Raw genomic sequence first — 14,830 nt, 5'->3', positions numbered from 1 at the left:
TGAGAAGGAACCAGAAAAACAGTTCTGGTAATACCAAAAAACAAGATTCTTTAACACCCCCGAAAGATCACCCTGGATCACTAGCAATGGATCCAAACCAAGATAAAATCCCTGAATTGCCAGAAAAATAATTCAGAAGGTCAATTATTAAGTTAATCAAGGAGGCACCAGAGAAAGGTGAAGTCCAACTTAGTCAAATTAAAAAAGATACAAGATATGAAAGAAAAAATATTCAGTGAAATAGATAGCATAAATAAACAACAATCACAACTTCTGGAAATGAAAAGGCACACTTAGAGAAATGCAAAATGCACTGGAAAGTCTCAGCAATGGAGTTGAACAGGCAGAGGAAGAAGCTTGGAGCTCAAAGACAAGGCTTTCAAATTAACACAATCTAACAAAGAGTAAGAAAAAAGAATAAAAAAAGTTAACAAAGCCTCCAAGAAGTCTGGGATTATATTAAATGACCAAACCTAAGAATAATTGGTGTTCATGAGGAAGAAGAGAAATCAAAAGTTTGGAAAACATATTTGAGTGAATAATCGAGAAAAACTTCTACAGCCTTGCTGGAGATCTAGACGTCCAAATACAAGAAGCTCAAAGAACACCTGCCAAATTTATTGCAAAGAAGATTATCACCTGGGCACATAGTCATCAGATTATGTAAAGTCAAGATGAAGGGACGAATCTTAAGAGTTGTGAGGCAAAAGCACCAGGTAACCTATAAAGGAAAACCTCTCATATTAATAATAGATTTTTCAGCAGAAATCCTACAAGCTAGAAGGGATTGGGGCCTTATCTTCAGGGTCCTTAAACAAAACAATTATCAGCAAAGGATTTTGTATCCAGTGAAACTAAGATTCATAAATAAAAGAAAGATAGTCTTTTTTGGACAAATAAATGCTGAGAGAATTCACCACTACCAAGCCAACACTACAAGAACTGCTAAAAGGACCTCTAAATCTTGAAACAAATCCTAGAAATACACCAAAATAGAACCTCCTTAAAGCATAAATCTCACAGGATCTGTAAAACAAAAACACAATAAAAAGCCAAGATATTCATGCAACAAATAGCACAATGAATAAAATGGTACCTTATATCTCAATACTAACATTGAATGTAAATGGCCTACGTGTTCCACTTGAAAGATACAGAATGGCAGAATGGATAAGAATTCACCAACCAAGTATCTGCTGTCTTCAAGAGACTCACCTGACACAAAAGGACTCATAAACTTAAGGTAAAGGGGTGGAAAAAGATATTCCATGCAAAAGAATGCTAAAGCAGGAGTAGCTATTCTTGTATCATACAAAACAAACTTTAAAGCAACAGCAGTTAAAAAAGACAAAGAGGGTCATTATATAATGATGAAAGAATTGTCCAACAGGAAAATATCACAATCCTAAATATATATGCACCTAACACTGGAGCTCCCAAATTTATAAAACAATTACTACTAGACCTAAGAGATGAGACAGACAACACCACAATAAGAGGAAGGGACTTCAATCCTTCACTAACAGCACTAGACAGGTCATCAAGACAGAAAGTCAACAAAGAAGCAATGAATTTAAACTATATCCTAGAATAAATGAGCTTACCAGGTATTTACAGAATATTCTACCCAACAACTGTAGAATATACATTCTATTCATCAGCACATGGAGCATTCTCCAGGAAAGACCATATGATAGGCCACAAAACAAGTCTCAATAAATTTAAGAAAATTGAAATCGTATGTAGTACTTTTATGTAACAATTACATACTTTTATGTAATTTTATGTCTTGCAATTGGGTTTCCATACTTACTATCTTATGGAACCCCTTCCCTTGAAGGTCACCAGTGACCTCATAATGGTTATTCCAGAAAGTCTTTTTCCCCCCATAATGACCTTTTAAGGGTATAGCTGTCATGCAATAAATTGAATATATTTAAAGTACACAGTCTGATAAATTCTGACATATGTATACACCCATGACACCACCACCACAATCAAATTGATTAACATAATCGTCAATCACAAAAGTTTTCTTGTGCCCTCTTGTGATCCCCTTTTTCTCTTTTTGCCCCCATCTTCCTTTACCAAGCAACCATGAATGCACTTTCTGTCACTATAGATTGGTTTAAAATTTCCAGAATTTCTAGAATTTTATGTAAATGAACAATGTATACTTCTTTTGGTCTTTTTTTTCTTAACTCAGCATAATCATTTTGAGATTCTTTTATGTCATTTCTTTTATTGATGGTTCACTCGCCTTTATTCCTGAGTAGAATTCCATTGCATGGCTATACCACAGTTTGTTTTTCCAATGTATAAGCACATGATTGTCAAAACAAAGTAAAGCATAGGCAACTAACTAAAAGATGCATGGAACGACAACGACAACAGCACAGAAATAAATGTTGCTATGCCTAAGAATCTAATATGTGATTAAAAGGAGAGTATAAATCAATAAAGTAGGCAAATTTAAACCAAGTATTTTGAAGTTATTAAATGGATAAATGGGGCAAAAAAATCTAACTAGACCCCTCACCTCACTTAATATAGCATGGGTAATTAAGAAGAACAATGATATTATTAAAATTATATAGTTTACATTTATTAAATCAGTTGTGACATGATCTCCTTTTAGAAAGATTATTTAGCGGTGATGTGAAGGATAAATAGAAATAGTAATCACTGAATTCTGGATGCCAAAGCAAGGAGGGTATGGTAGCATTAGGAGCATGAGTTAATAAAAACAAGGCAATGAGAATGGAAAGGAAAGGGAAACTATCAGAGATTTCAAAATTTCAGAGGAAGAAATGATAGGGCCTCATATTTTTCTAAGTGCAATTTAATTAAAGCAATCCCTTAACTTTTTTCCAGGCTTGTCTTCAGGTGACAGAGACTTGTAATTTTTTTTGGAAAAACATTTTACTAGGAGACTAGGATTCAAGCTGTAAACCTTGTTTAATCACAAACTTTATGATCTCAGATTAGTTGTGTAATCTTCTGGACTTTTGCTTTCTCTCCTGTAAAGGTCAACTCTAAGACTTCTTTCAACTTCAGATTTCTTGGATAATAATTTATTATCTTGAACCACATCTCCAATAGGGCCTAAGACAACAGACCAATTCAGTGGGAAATGAAAATAGTGAGTTGTATGGACTAACTACCACGCACAGAGTCCTGGTGAAGAAGGTGCTATAACTTAGGTTAGAAGTCTTCTTTGCACACCGTGTTTTCTCTTAATGATGAAGGAAGCTGTGCAGAGGGGGTTACAGGGTACTAATTTGCTTCTGCTTTGCTGGGTCGAATGGCACTCAAGAGGTTGATTGTTTATAATCAAACACACACAAGTTCTGGAAGCAAGAAGACTAGAGTTTGGTTACTTTTGACAAGTTACAGGTCAATAGAGACTGCCTCTTAAGAAGACCTAGAGGAAATTGCAACTTTTTAATTAATCTCCTGTGTTTCTCTGGCTCATGCCATTATCATAGATAAGACCAAGGGATGCCTCTGGTGATTCATAGAACTCTTACGCTCACTGATTACTCTTTGGTCTCTAAATGCTTCTCTGTGGTAAGAAGAGTATTTAACAAAGGAAGCTGGCTTTCCCCAGAGGACCTTATTAAAACTGTTGCGGTTTTGAAGTGATTAGCATGTAAATGAATTAATGTGGTCAATGAACCAAGCTATGTACACACAGAATATCTAGGAGGCAGAGAATCATACAGTCTAGTCATACTCAGGAGGAAACTGTTTAGCATTCAGAGGTGAATTCTGGAAGAAAGATGAAAAAGGAACTCAGAATTACTGCTCTGATTTTGGAAACACTAAACATGAAATGACAGAAGATTTGAAAATCTTTGTAGAGTTTGTACATGTTGCTTTAGAATAGATTCCTGGAGCAAAAGTAGAAATGGCTTACCATTAGAGCAAGCAGGTTAGCTCAAGAGGCTATACTAAGCTACCTTTGCACACCTGGTGACACCACTTCCTATTTGCAGTGTCAACTCCCTTATATGTGACACTTGTTATATTTCAGAGGCAGATTAATCTTATTCTACTGTATAGAATAGATTGGGGGTGGAGAGAGCTAGCTGATTTAAATTCTAGGTGAATGTTAGAAACAAATACTAAAATTGAAAGTCAGAAAGAGAGGCAGGTTTTGTGTGAAGAGAAGTTAGATTTTGACTTCTTTAATAATAAGATCTCTTGAGTAAAGAAAACTAATATTCTCTTAGGAGTTCATCAGTTTCCTTTGCAGTCCCAACTCACTAGGGATGTCAGAGTTAGGGTCATCATACCATTCTTTGTGAGTTACAGTTAGTTATAGCATGTTTGCATTTACTGATTTTTATGAGATAAAGTTGCTTTACTACTATTTGCCTACAAATTGTAATGGAAATTAAAATCTATGGGTCTGTGATGTGAATAGTTCTCCTGGGGTGGGACAGTACACACTTGCATGACTATAGGCAAAACTATGTCAGATTAGATATTTATTCAAAAATAAATGGCTCATCTACTTCCCTAAAATTTGTCTTTGAAATGACTACCAAAGATACAGGTAGGACTGATTGAGAAAGGGCAGAAATTAAAGGTCTGAAAATGGAACCTTAGGGAATTCTTATGAAAAGAGAGAAAAGTCGAGAAAGAAGAACAAAAAGATGTAGTCTGGGAAGTATTAGGCAAATCAGGCTTGAGAAATATTGTGAAAGTTTTAAGCAATGTTCCCTTATAATTGCAAAATGGGAAGTATTGTCTCCTTTCATGTTTTGGAAGAGTTTGTGAAGGATTGGGGCTAATTCTTTAAACATCTGATACAATTCACTAGTGAAGCTTCCTGAGCCTGGACTTGACTTTGCAGAATATTTTTTGTTTACTTATTTGATCTTGTTATAGATCTGTTTGGATCTTCTATTTCTTCTTGAGTCAGTTCTGGTACTTTGCGTCTTTCTAAGCATTTGTCTTCTCATCCAGATTATCCAATTTGTTGGCATATGTCATTGCTGTTCATAGCATTCCCTTATAATCATTTTTATTTCTGTAAAATTGGTAGTAATGTTTCTATTCCTGATTTTAGTCATTTTGGTGTTTTTTTTATTGGTTAATTTAGCATGACAAAAACTTTGTCAATTTTCTTGATCTTTTCAAAGAAGACATTTTTGGTTTAATTTGTTTTTCTCTATTGCTTTTATAATCTCTATTTCATTTATCTCCACTCTAGTTTTTATTATTTTCTTCCTTCTTTTTGCTTTAGGTTTAGTTTGTTTCTTTATTTTTAGTTTAAGGTAAACAGATGATTAATTTAATATTTTTTCTTTTTTTAATTTGGTGTTTATAAATTTCCCTTTAAGCAGTGCTTTAGCTGCATATCATAAGTTTTGTTATGGATTTTTTGGGTGTGTTTTTGTTTCCTTTAATCTCAAATTATTTTCCTATTTCACTCGTGATTTCTTCTTTGAGTCATTGTTTATTTAGGAGTGTGTTGTTTAATTTTCACGTATTTGTGAATTTCCCAAATTTCCTTTTTAACTCTTAATTTAATTTCATTATGGTAGGAGAAAATTATATAGTTTTAATCCTTTTAAATTTGTTAATTTTTTATTTGGCTCTTTTGTTACAATTTCTATCTCTTCATTGATATTTTGTAGTTAGTGAGACATAATTCTTATATTCTCTTAGTTCCTTATTTGTGATTTTTAAAAGTTCTTTGAACATGTTTAAAATAGCTGATTTAAAGTCTTTGCCTCATAATTTCAATATCTAGCTTCCTTAAACTTTCCTTTTTTCGTTTGATTTTTCTGTAGACCATATCTTCTTGTTTCTTTGCATGTTTTATCTTTTTTTTTGTTGAAAACTGGATATGGATATTTTATTTTACTTTTGCATTGAAACATTTTATTCATTTATTTATCTTTAAAATTTTATAATTTTTTGAGAGATATTAATATTTCAAATAAAGTAGCAACTCTGGAAATGTCACTCACTCCCTCGGTGTTTGTTGCTGCTGCTTGTTATTGTGTTTGCTATCAGTTTGTTTACTGACTTTCCTGAACACATTTGTAAAGTCTGTATTCTTTGTCATGTGTGGCCATTAAAGTCTCTGCTTGTTTAGCTTAATGGTCAGCTAATGATTGGACAGAGATTTCCTTAAGTGTCTGGAACCAGTAGTTCTCTTATCCTTCACTGATGGGCTTTGTATAGGGGTTTCACTGGACTTTCAATATTTAGCCAGGCAGTTTGCAACTCTGCCTTAGCCTTCACTTCTTGCTATCACAGAGCTTCAAAGTCAGTCTTAGGTGAGATATTAGGTACTTCTTAAATCTTTCCTACGTCTTCAAATGGCCTTTGACATGTATACAGCCTTCTGTGTGCTTGTGCTTTCTAGAGTTTCAGGAATATGTTGGAGTTTTTCAGAGCCTCCTATGGACATTTCATTATTGAGCTTTTCCTTTAAGTGTATTGGTCAGTTTCTTGTTTGTTCCACTATTATCATCTCCTCAGGCAGTGGCAATGTTAAATAATTGGTGCTTATTGTTTTCCAGCCCCTCCCCTCCAGAAAGGTTGTTTGCAATGAGAAAGTTCTGAATAAGATCAAACAGAGGCAAGTCTTGCCAATGGAAGTTGCAGGAATGTGCCAGACAGGTCAAATAATGACAATTCTCTGAGAACTATGTTTTTGAGGAGCTCCAAACCAGCTTTGCCCTCTCTAGTAGCTTCAAGGCTGCTGTTTCTCACCATGTGGCAGTGCTGTTGGTTTTCAAGGCTATTGGAGAGCTGGGGAGAGGAAAGAGAGCAGGGCAAATTTAAACACCACAGAGTTGCTGCTCACTGTTCTTATCTAGATACAGCCAGTTTTCCTGAGTAAATGCTTCTTGAATTACTGCAAGTCTTTTGTTAATTTCCAGAGTTCAGAAAAAGTTATTTATTTATTTATTTGTTTTTGAGATAGAGTCTCACTCTGTCACCCAGGCTGGAGTGCAGTGGCACGATCTTGGCTCACTGCAAACTATATCTCCTGGATTCAGGTGATTCTCATGCCTCAGCCTCCTGAGTAGCTGAAATTACAGGCGTGTGCCACCATGCCCAGCTAAATTTTGTATTTTTAGTAGAGACAGGGTTTCACCATGTTGCGAAGCTGGTCCCGAATTCCTGACCTCAAGTGATCTGCCTGCCTGCCTCAGCCTCCCAAAATGCAGGGTTTATAGGCATGAGTCACTGTGCTTGGCCAGAATAAGTTATTTTGACAATTTTTTTTGGTATTGTCATTGCCTTTGGTTTTTTATCGTTATGCTGCTATTCTCACTGACCTCACTCATGCTATTCTGTCAGGCCTCAATCAATTTCCTTCACAGAGCACAGTCTCTTCAACATTTCCCACAAAATCCAATTACAGCAAGTAATTATTTTTCGATAGACTTTATTGGAGTCTATTTGAATAACTGACAGATAAAGTCCTATTTTTGCTGTATGTTACCTTTTGCCATCTTTTACCATTTTTTCCTTTGTTTATCTCCCACACTATCCCCAGATGCCTCTCCCTGTAATATTAAGCCTATTCTTTCTTCTTTGAATCCTACTTGGTGTTATTTTCTTCTCTAATCACAGTCCTAAACCAGTGAAGTTCTCTTAGAACTTTGGAGGAATTCAAATGAATTAGAATTATATCTTGTTATAAATATTGTATTTAAGTCTCAGGTATGTTTGATATAGATCATTTCAAAATGTCTTTTCAAGCTATACAATGACATTTTGGGTGGCTGCTGCTTGTGAAACTACCAAGATCTCCATCCTCCTTATTTCTTTCTTTGTCTCTCTCCACCTGAATTAATTTTTCTCCTTTCATAGATGAGACCTATTTTTTTTGTAACTTGGAGAGAGGAGAGAAAATTTGGATGAGTAAAGAGGCTAAGGTGAAGAGATGAGAAAATACTGGAGCAGGAAGGCATACCATCTGTTCTCCACTTGTCTCCTCATACTGACTTTGAGCCCCCTGTGGAGACAGAATTTTGGAGATAGAAGTGGATTGAAATATGTTCAAAAGGAACTTTGTGGGATGTACAGAAAATACACACTCTTTTCCAGCACTAATGGATATTCTAAAAAATTGGGCATGTATTAGGCTACAAAGGAAGCTTCAATAATGCAGACATTGTAGCTGCATTCTCTTTTTGGTCAGAAGCAAGACAGGGATAGCCACTATCAGCACTACTCTTCATTATTTTCCTCCAGTAGTATGTTTGCAGATATATTCTTTAGTGTATACATCAGATGATATCGTTTGGATATTTGTCCCCACTCAAATGTTGAAATGCAATCCCCAGTGCTGTAGGTGGGCCCTGATGGGATGTATTTGGATCATGGGGGCAGATCCCTCATGGCTTAGTGCTGTCTTTGTAATAAGGAGTTCTTGTGAGGTCTGGTCATTTGAAAGTGCGTGGCACCCCCCCACCCTCAATCTGCTCCTTCTTTCACCATGTTACATGCCTGCTACTCCTTTGCCTTCTACCATGACCGTAAGCTTCCTGAGGCCTCCCTAGAAGCTGATCAGATGCCAACACTATACTTCCCGTAAAGCCTGCAGAACTGTGAGCCAGTCAAACCTCTTTTCTTTGTAAGTTATCCAGTCTCAGATATTTCTTTATAGCAATGAAAGAATAGCTAATACAGTAGGGACTATGCCTCAGACTTTCCGAGCAGCAATGGAAGGGCTTTGTATATTCAGTACTGAGTGTTCTTGTTGTTGGTTGAGTGAATTTGTAGTGTTAAGGTGAGTAGTGTGAGATTTGATTGATTAGAGATTTCCCTGTGCCGTGTTTAAACATTGTTTTTGGCTGTATAGCACTGAATTCTCACTGCCTATCTCTGCTGGAGAGTCTGTGATCTACTTAACATATCTTAATATTTTTCTTTTCTGCTTAAATTAGCTAAGTAGATTTTATTAAATTACATCTGAATATTTGACTGACAAAAAGAGGATCTTGCTAAAGCTAAGATAGTAAAAATAGTATAGTAGTATTGCAGAAAGAAACAACAAGATGAATATAAAACTCAGGAAGTTCAATAGGTAACTTTGTGAATCAAGTTCATAGGTAACTCTAATATGATAATCATGATGCCACAAATCTGTAGGGAATGCTGGATTATTTAGTAGATTGTGGTATTAAAACTGTCCTGCTCTATGGAGAAAAATAAAGTCGTCGGGTCTTCTACAGATGTAAATTTTAGATGAATTAAAACCTAAATGTAAAAGACAAATCTAGAAAGATAATAAACACAGTGTCCGAAAATGTATTTGTGGCTTTGGAGTGAAGAATAATTTCTAAATCAAAATCCCTAAAGCTCAATAAAGTGAAAAAAAATGATAATGTTGATTCCTACAAAATTAAGGACTTCCATTAAAAAAAGGACATCATAGACAAAGCTAGTAGACTGGGACCATATTAGAAAAAGATATTTGTGATTTTGGATACAGCCAAAAGTTAATATATGAGAAACTCTTATGATTTGCTGAGAAAAACTAGAGGACTAATTTTAAAGTGTGAAATCCTTTGTATAGATAACATGGGAAAGGGAAAATACAAATAGCTCAATTTGACTAATAATCAGAGTAATGCAATTTGAGATTCCATACTCAGTAGATTGGTAAAAGTAGACAGTTTTATAATATTAAGTGTTGTTGAGGTTATGGAAAGACTGGAATGCTCATGCACTGCTGGTAGAAGTGTAAGTGGCTGTAGCTACTTTCAATCATTACCGTAGTGAAATCGAGCATGTGTATGTACTATGATTGAACAATATTTGCTGGGGACATACCCTAGAGAAATTCTCACATAGTTAATAGGTGAAATGTAAAAAAAATGTTAATTGCTATGTTTGCAAGAGTTACAGGCAGCCTATAATTCCATCACTAGGGGATTGCCTAAGTAAGTGTGGTACATGCTGAAATACTGTGCAGTAACTACTTTGAACCAAAAGTACATAACCAGTATCTAAAAAGAGTTTTAAGTTATCTATAGCTCTGTACTACTTGGCTTCAGTAAGAAGCTGCTTGAAGGCTTAATCAGCTTACTTGTACAATTGTATTCCTTTTGTGTTCCGCTCTGTGTTTTGGTGGTCAGAAATTTCAGAGCTCAAATTAATCATAGTAGTGATCTTAGTCCTTCCATTAAATAAATTGGTGCCCACTTCCCTTTGATTTTTCTATCCTCATTTTAGAGGCATTTTGGAATTCTGTATTTTATTTGGGAGCTTTTTGAGGTCATAAATATAAATACAAGGTTTCTGTTGGACCTAAATGATCATCTTATCATTATTATGTTTTTTATTTTTAGATGGAGTCTTGCTCTGTTGCCCAGGTTGGAGTGAAGTGGTGTGATCTCGGCTCACTGCAACCTCTGCCTCCCGGGGTTCAAGTGATTCTCCTGCCTCAGCCTCCTGAGTAGCTGGGATCACAGGTGCCTGCCACCATGCCCAGGTAATTTATATATTTTTAGTAGAGACGGGGTTTCACCATGTTGGCCAGGCTGGTCTCGAACTCCTGACCTCAGGTGATCCACTCACTTTGGCCTCCCAAAGTGCTGGAATTACGGACTTGAGCCACTGTTCCTGGCTCATCTTATCATTAAGGACTCTCTCATTAAGAAAAGAGAAAAGATTAGGAAAGAAACAGATTTCCTCTCACCTAGAAGACTATTTAAGAAAGGAAAGGGGATTCATAAAGCAACCGTCCAAAGAGAAGTGTGTTACTCTATGAAAGTATGTGTTTAATAGCCACTCACCTGAATAAAGAACATCTTTTAGTAATCAGAAGGCTTTTCCAAAAGGCAATTATTTCATCTGGATAGCCTTCATATTCCTATGGAAATTGAATAAGGATAAAGAGTTTGAACAAAAGCAAAGGACACGAAATCTCTTGAAGATATGAGAAGCTGTGAACACTTGTCTTAGGGGGTGCACGGAGAAATTATTTTTCGTGAGTTCCCATGTAGTCCACTAGGTGGCGGAGGTTACATAAAAACCCTGCTGTATAATAAACACCGAATTGCTACAAACTGTTTCCTCTTCTTTTTCAAGTAAAATCCCAAGGAAACCTGTACAGTATAATAAAAGCTGGAGACAGAACTTTGTAGTAAGCCCTATATTAATAACAATAACAGTGTCAAGTTGCAAAATGAGGACAGGTACCATACCAAAAGAGATTATCTCCAAATGCAGTTTTTGCTTCTTTCGTTTATAGAAAAAGTACAGCTGATTTTTTTTCCCATATTTGTTCCAAAGATCACCTTGAATGGAAGGAGTCAAATTTTGATCAGCATATTTACACAGTAACTTTTGTACCTTAAAAAAATTCATTTCTCATCTACTGCAGCTACTAATATTTCATGCTAATTATTTTAAACACATTAGCAGGTCATCATGTCATATGTGATGGGATTTAGCATACTTTTTGTGTGAATATATCACTTTAATTTGTATAATGGAGCAGTGCCCCATTAATCATGTGACTCCTTCTAATATCCTTAGAGAAGAAAGGAAGCTCCTTGAATACTAAATTTGCACAACCACAGTGACCTTATAAAGGGTGCATTCCCTTTTAAGATTAATTTGTCAGAACAAAGCACAGTGAAGTCATTACTATGCAGCCTCACAACTGTAGCAGCCCTTCTAAAGGTTGTAGATTCTGGCTGATGATGTCACTGACACAAAGAAAAAAATGCAAAACAGATAGTCTTAAATAAGCTTTCTGGTGAGACCAACTGCATTTTGGCCATGGCTCTGCAGAGCACTCTGGGGACAGTGTGGCTGGGACTTCTCCTCAACTCTCTGTGGAGTGGTGAGTAGGCTCCTTCACGATTTGATTTTGTAAAAGGGTAGGAAATAGTTTTAAAATTTGGACTCATTTTTAATAGAAAAACAGAGAAGTCAGATCTAATATTCACTGTACCTAAGGGGCAATCATCAAACCAAATAATACCATTAAAGTGACAGCCCTCTTTGTTTTCTTAGTTGCAGAAAGCAAGGACCAAGTGTTTCAGCCTTCCACAGTGGCGTCTTCGGAGGGAGCCGTAGTGGAAATCTTCTGTAATCACTCTGTGTCCAATGCTTACAACTTCTTCTGGTACCTTCACTTCCCTGGATGTGCACCAAGACTCCTTGTTAAGGGCTCAAAACCTTCTCAGCAGGGACGATACAACATGACCTATGAACGATTCTCTTCATCGCTGCTCATCCTCCAGGTGCGGCAGGCAGATGCTGCTGTTTACTACTGTGCTGTGGAGGACACAGAGGCAGGGAACCCATGAATAGCTGAACAGAAACAGAGATCACAGCCTTTGCAGGAGGCAAAACAGAGACGAGCAATAACTTTTTCTTCCTTAATTCAGTGTTACCCAAGCTTTTCATTTGGTACTGCTATTAGGAAAAAAAATCGAGTCCAGACACACACTATATATTAACAAATGTCTATAAAAATATGCTTTTAATTTTTTTTTTGAGACAGGGTCTTGCTCTGTCACCCACGCTGGAGCGCGGTGGCATGATCATAGCTCATTGTAGCCTTGAACTCCAGGGCTCAAGGGTAGCTGGGACTCAGCCTTCTGAGTAGGTGAGACTATAGGCATGTGCCACCATGCCCAGTGAATTTTCCTCCTTTTTGTAGACATGAGTTCTCTCTGTGTTGTCCAGACTGGTCTCAAACTCCTGGCTTCAAGTGATCCTCCTGCTTCGCCCTCCAAAAGTGTTAGAATTACGGGTGTGAGTCAATGCACCTGGTCCAGAAAATATGCTTTTAAATGGTGATTATTTCAAACAGTCTTCTTGATATCTGAAACACTTTTGACTCATTTTTTTGAGATCTGATTAGATTATTTTTGCTTTTCCCTCATAAAATGACTGATGATGAACTTGCGATAGTAGTAAGAGGCAGGTCAACTCTTCCATTTTCTTTTCTTTTTAAAAAATTCAGACAGGCCGGAGTGCAGTGGCATGATCACAGCTCACTGCGGCCTTGAACTCCTGGCCTCCAGTGATCCTCCTGCCTTGACCTCCCAAAGCACTGGGATTATAGGTGTGAGCCACCAGGGTCAGTCAACTCATTTTCTCATTGCTGTCCGTGCTTACCTTTTAAATACTGTCTGCTAGCTTCAGTTTCTTTGCAGCAATACTTTCAAAACATGTCCATTTTGCAAAGGGTGGTTTAGTTAACATTGGGTGATGTAGTAAGAAGTGAGAAAGGAGTGAATGAGTGAGTGGCTGCTACCTACAGCTCTGCATTTGGAACCTCAATCCTTGCCTCAGGATACTTTGCTTATAATCTAGCATACAGTCCCGTTGAGGGGGCCAGTCAGTGAGTGTGTGAAATATTAGTAAAACTGAATCTCCTTCACAATATTTAAACTAAAAACAAATGCAAATGGAAGTATTTGTACTTATTGCAATGCATTCTTCCCACACCCCTGTTAATTAGCTTGGTCCTCCCATCCCAGATGTGTCCCTCCCACTTTAGAGACCAATGCCTTAGGGTAGCCCAGTGGTTCTTAATATATTTTACCCTCCTAGATCAGAAGTTTTGTGAAAATTGGATTTGTTTTCTTGCGGGGCCATAATCTAGATAAACTCAATCAGGGTTTGTAGGGGTGGGACCCAGAAGTCTATATTTTCCATAAAACTCTGCTGGTGATTTTTTTTGCTCAGCCAGGTTTGATCTGGGAATTTCAGATTTTGGACCCCAGGTCTATTAGTCCATTCTCACGCTGCTATAAAGAAATACCCAAGACTGGGTAATTTATAAAGAAAAGAGGTTTAATTGACTCACAGTTCTGCATGGCTGGGAAGGTCTCAGGAAACTTACAATCATGACGGAAGGCAAAGGGGAAGAAAGGCACCTTCTTCACAGGGCAGCAAGAAGGCAAAGTGCCAGCAGGGGAAATGCCAGACATGTACAAAACCATCAGATCTTGTGAGAACTCATTTACTATCATGAGAGCAGCGTGGGGGAAACCATCTCCATGATTCAAGTACCTCCCACTGGGTCCCTCCCACAACAAGTGGGGATTATTACAATTCAAGGTGAGATTTGGATTTGGATACAGAGCCAAACCGTATTACCAGGTCTTGAGGCTTTAACCACTATTCTCTACTTCCTTTCAGGCAGAATTTTAGTAACAGAGGAGGGCTTCAGGAAGTGAACTGTGCAGTGCAATTGCTTGCTTACACAGTAGACTTTCAGCAAATGTTGACATTTGGAATAAAAAGTGAAGGGCAAGATGGGCATGATGGCTTACACCTGTAATCCCAACATTTGGGAAGCTGAGGTGGGAGGATTCCTTGAGCCCAGGAGTTCGAGACCAGCCTAGTCAACATAGTAAAACTTTGTCTCCATAAAAAATAGAAAAAATTAGCTTGGTGTGTTGGCATGTGCCTGTAGTCCCAGCTACTTGGGAGGCTAAGGTGGGAGGATCGCTTGAGCCAGGGAGGTTAAGGCTGCAGTGAGCCATGAGGGCACCGTTGCACTCCAGCCTGGGTAACAGCAAAACCCTGTCTCGACTAAAAGAAAAAGAGTGGCCGGGTGCTGTGGATCATGCCTATAATCCCAGCACTTTGGGAGGCTAAGGCAGGTGGATCGCTTGAGCTCAGGAGTTCGATACCAGCCTGGTCTGTACCCAAAATACCAAAAATTAGCTAGGAGTGGTGTGCATCTGCGGTCCCAGCTACTTGGGAGGCTGAGGTGGGAGGATGACTTGAGCCTGGGTGGTGGAGGTTGCAGTGAGCCAAGATGGCACCACTGCACTCCAGCCTGGGCATCACAGTGAGACCCTCTTAAAAAAAAAAA

At 37.5% G+C, this 14,830-nt stretch overlaps 2 gene segments (V, D, J or C); both read left to right on the top strand.

Moving 5' to 3' along the window:
* Window positions 1–14,830, top strand: part of LOC105503813 — a 908,479-nt gene that overhangs the window by 23,682 nt on the left and 869,967 nt on the right.
* LOC105503798 lies at window positions 11,668–12,914 on the top strand. The segment is given in 2 exon segments: window positions 11,668–11,833; window positions 12,007–12,914. Coding segments are annotated over 2 exon segments (360 nt in total).

The sequence above is a fragment of the Colobus angolensis genome, unplaced genomic scaffold, assembly GCF_000951035.1.
Source record: "Colobus angolensis palliatus isolate OR3802 unplaced genomic scaffold, Cang.pa_1.0 Scaffold88, whole genome shotgun sequence".
NCBI classification, from domain to species: domain Eukaryota; kingdom Metazoa; phylum Chordata; class Mammalia; order Primates; family Cercopithecidae; genus Colobus; species Colobus angolensis.
Note: the sequence above shows the minus strand (reverse complement) of the source record. Positions and strands in the feature narration are given on the sequence as shown.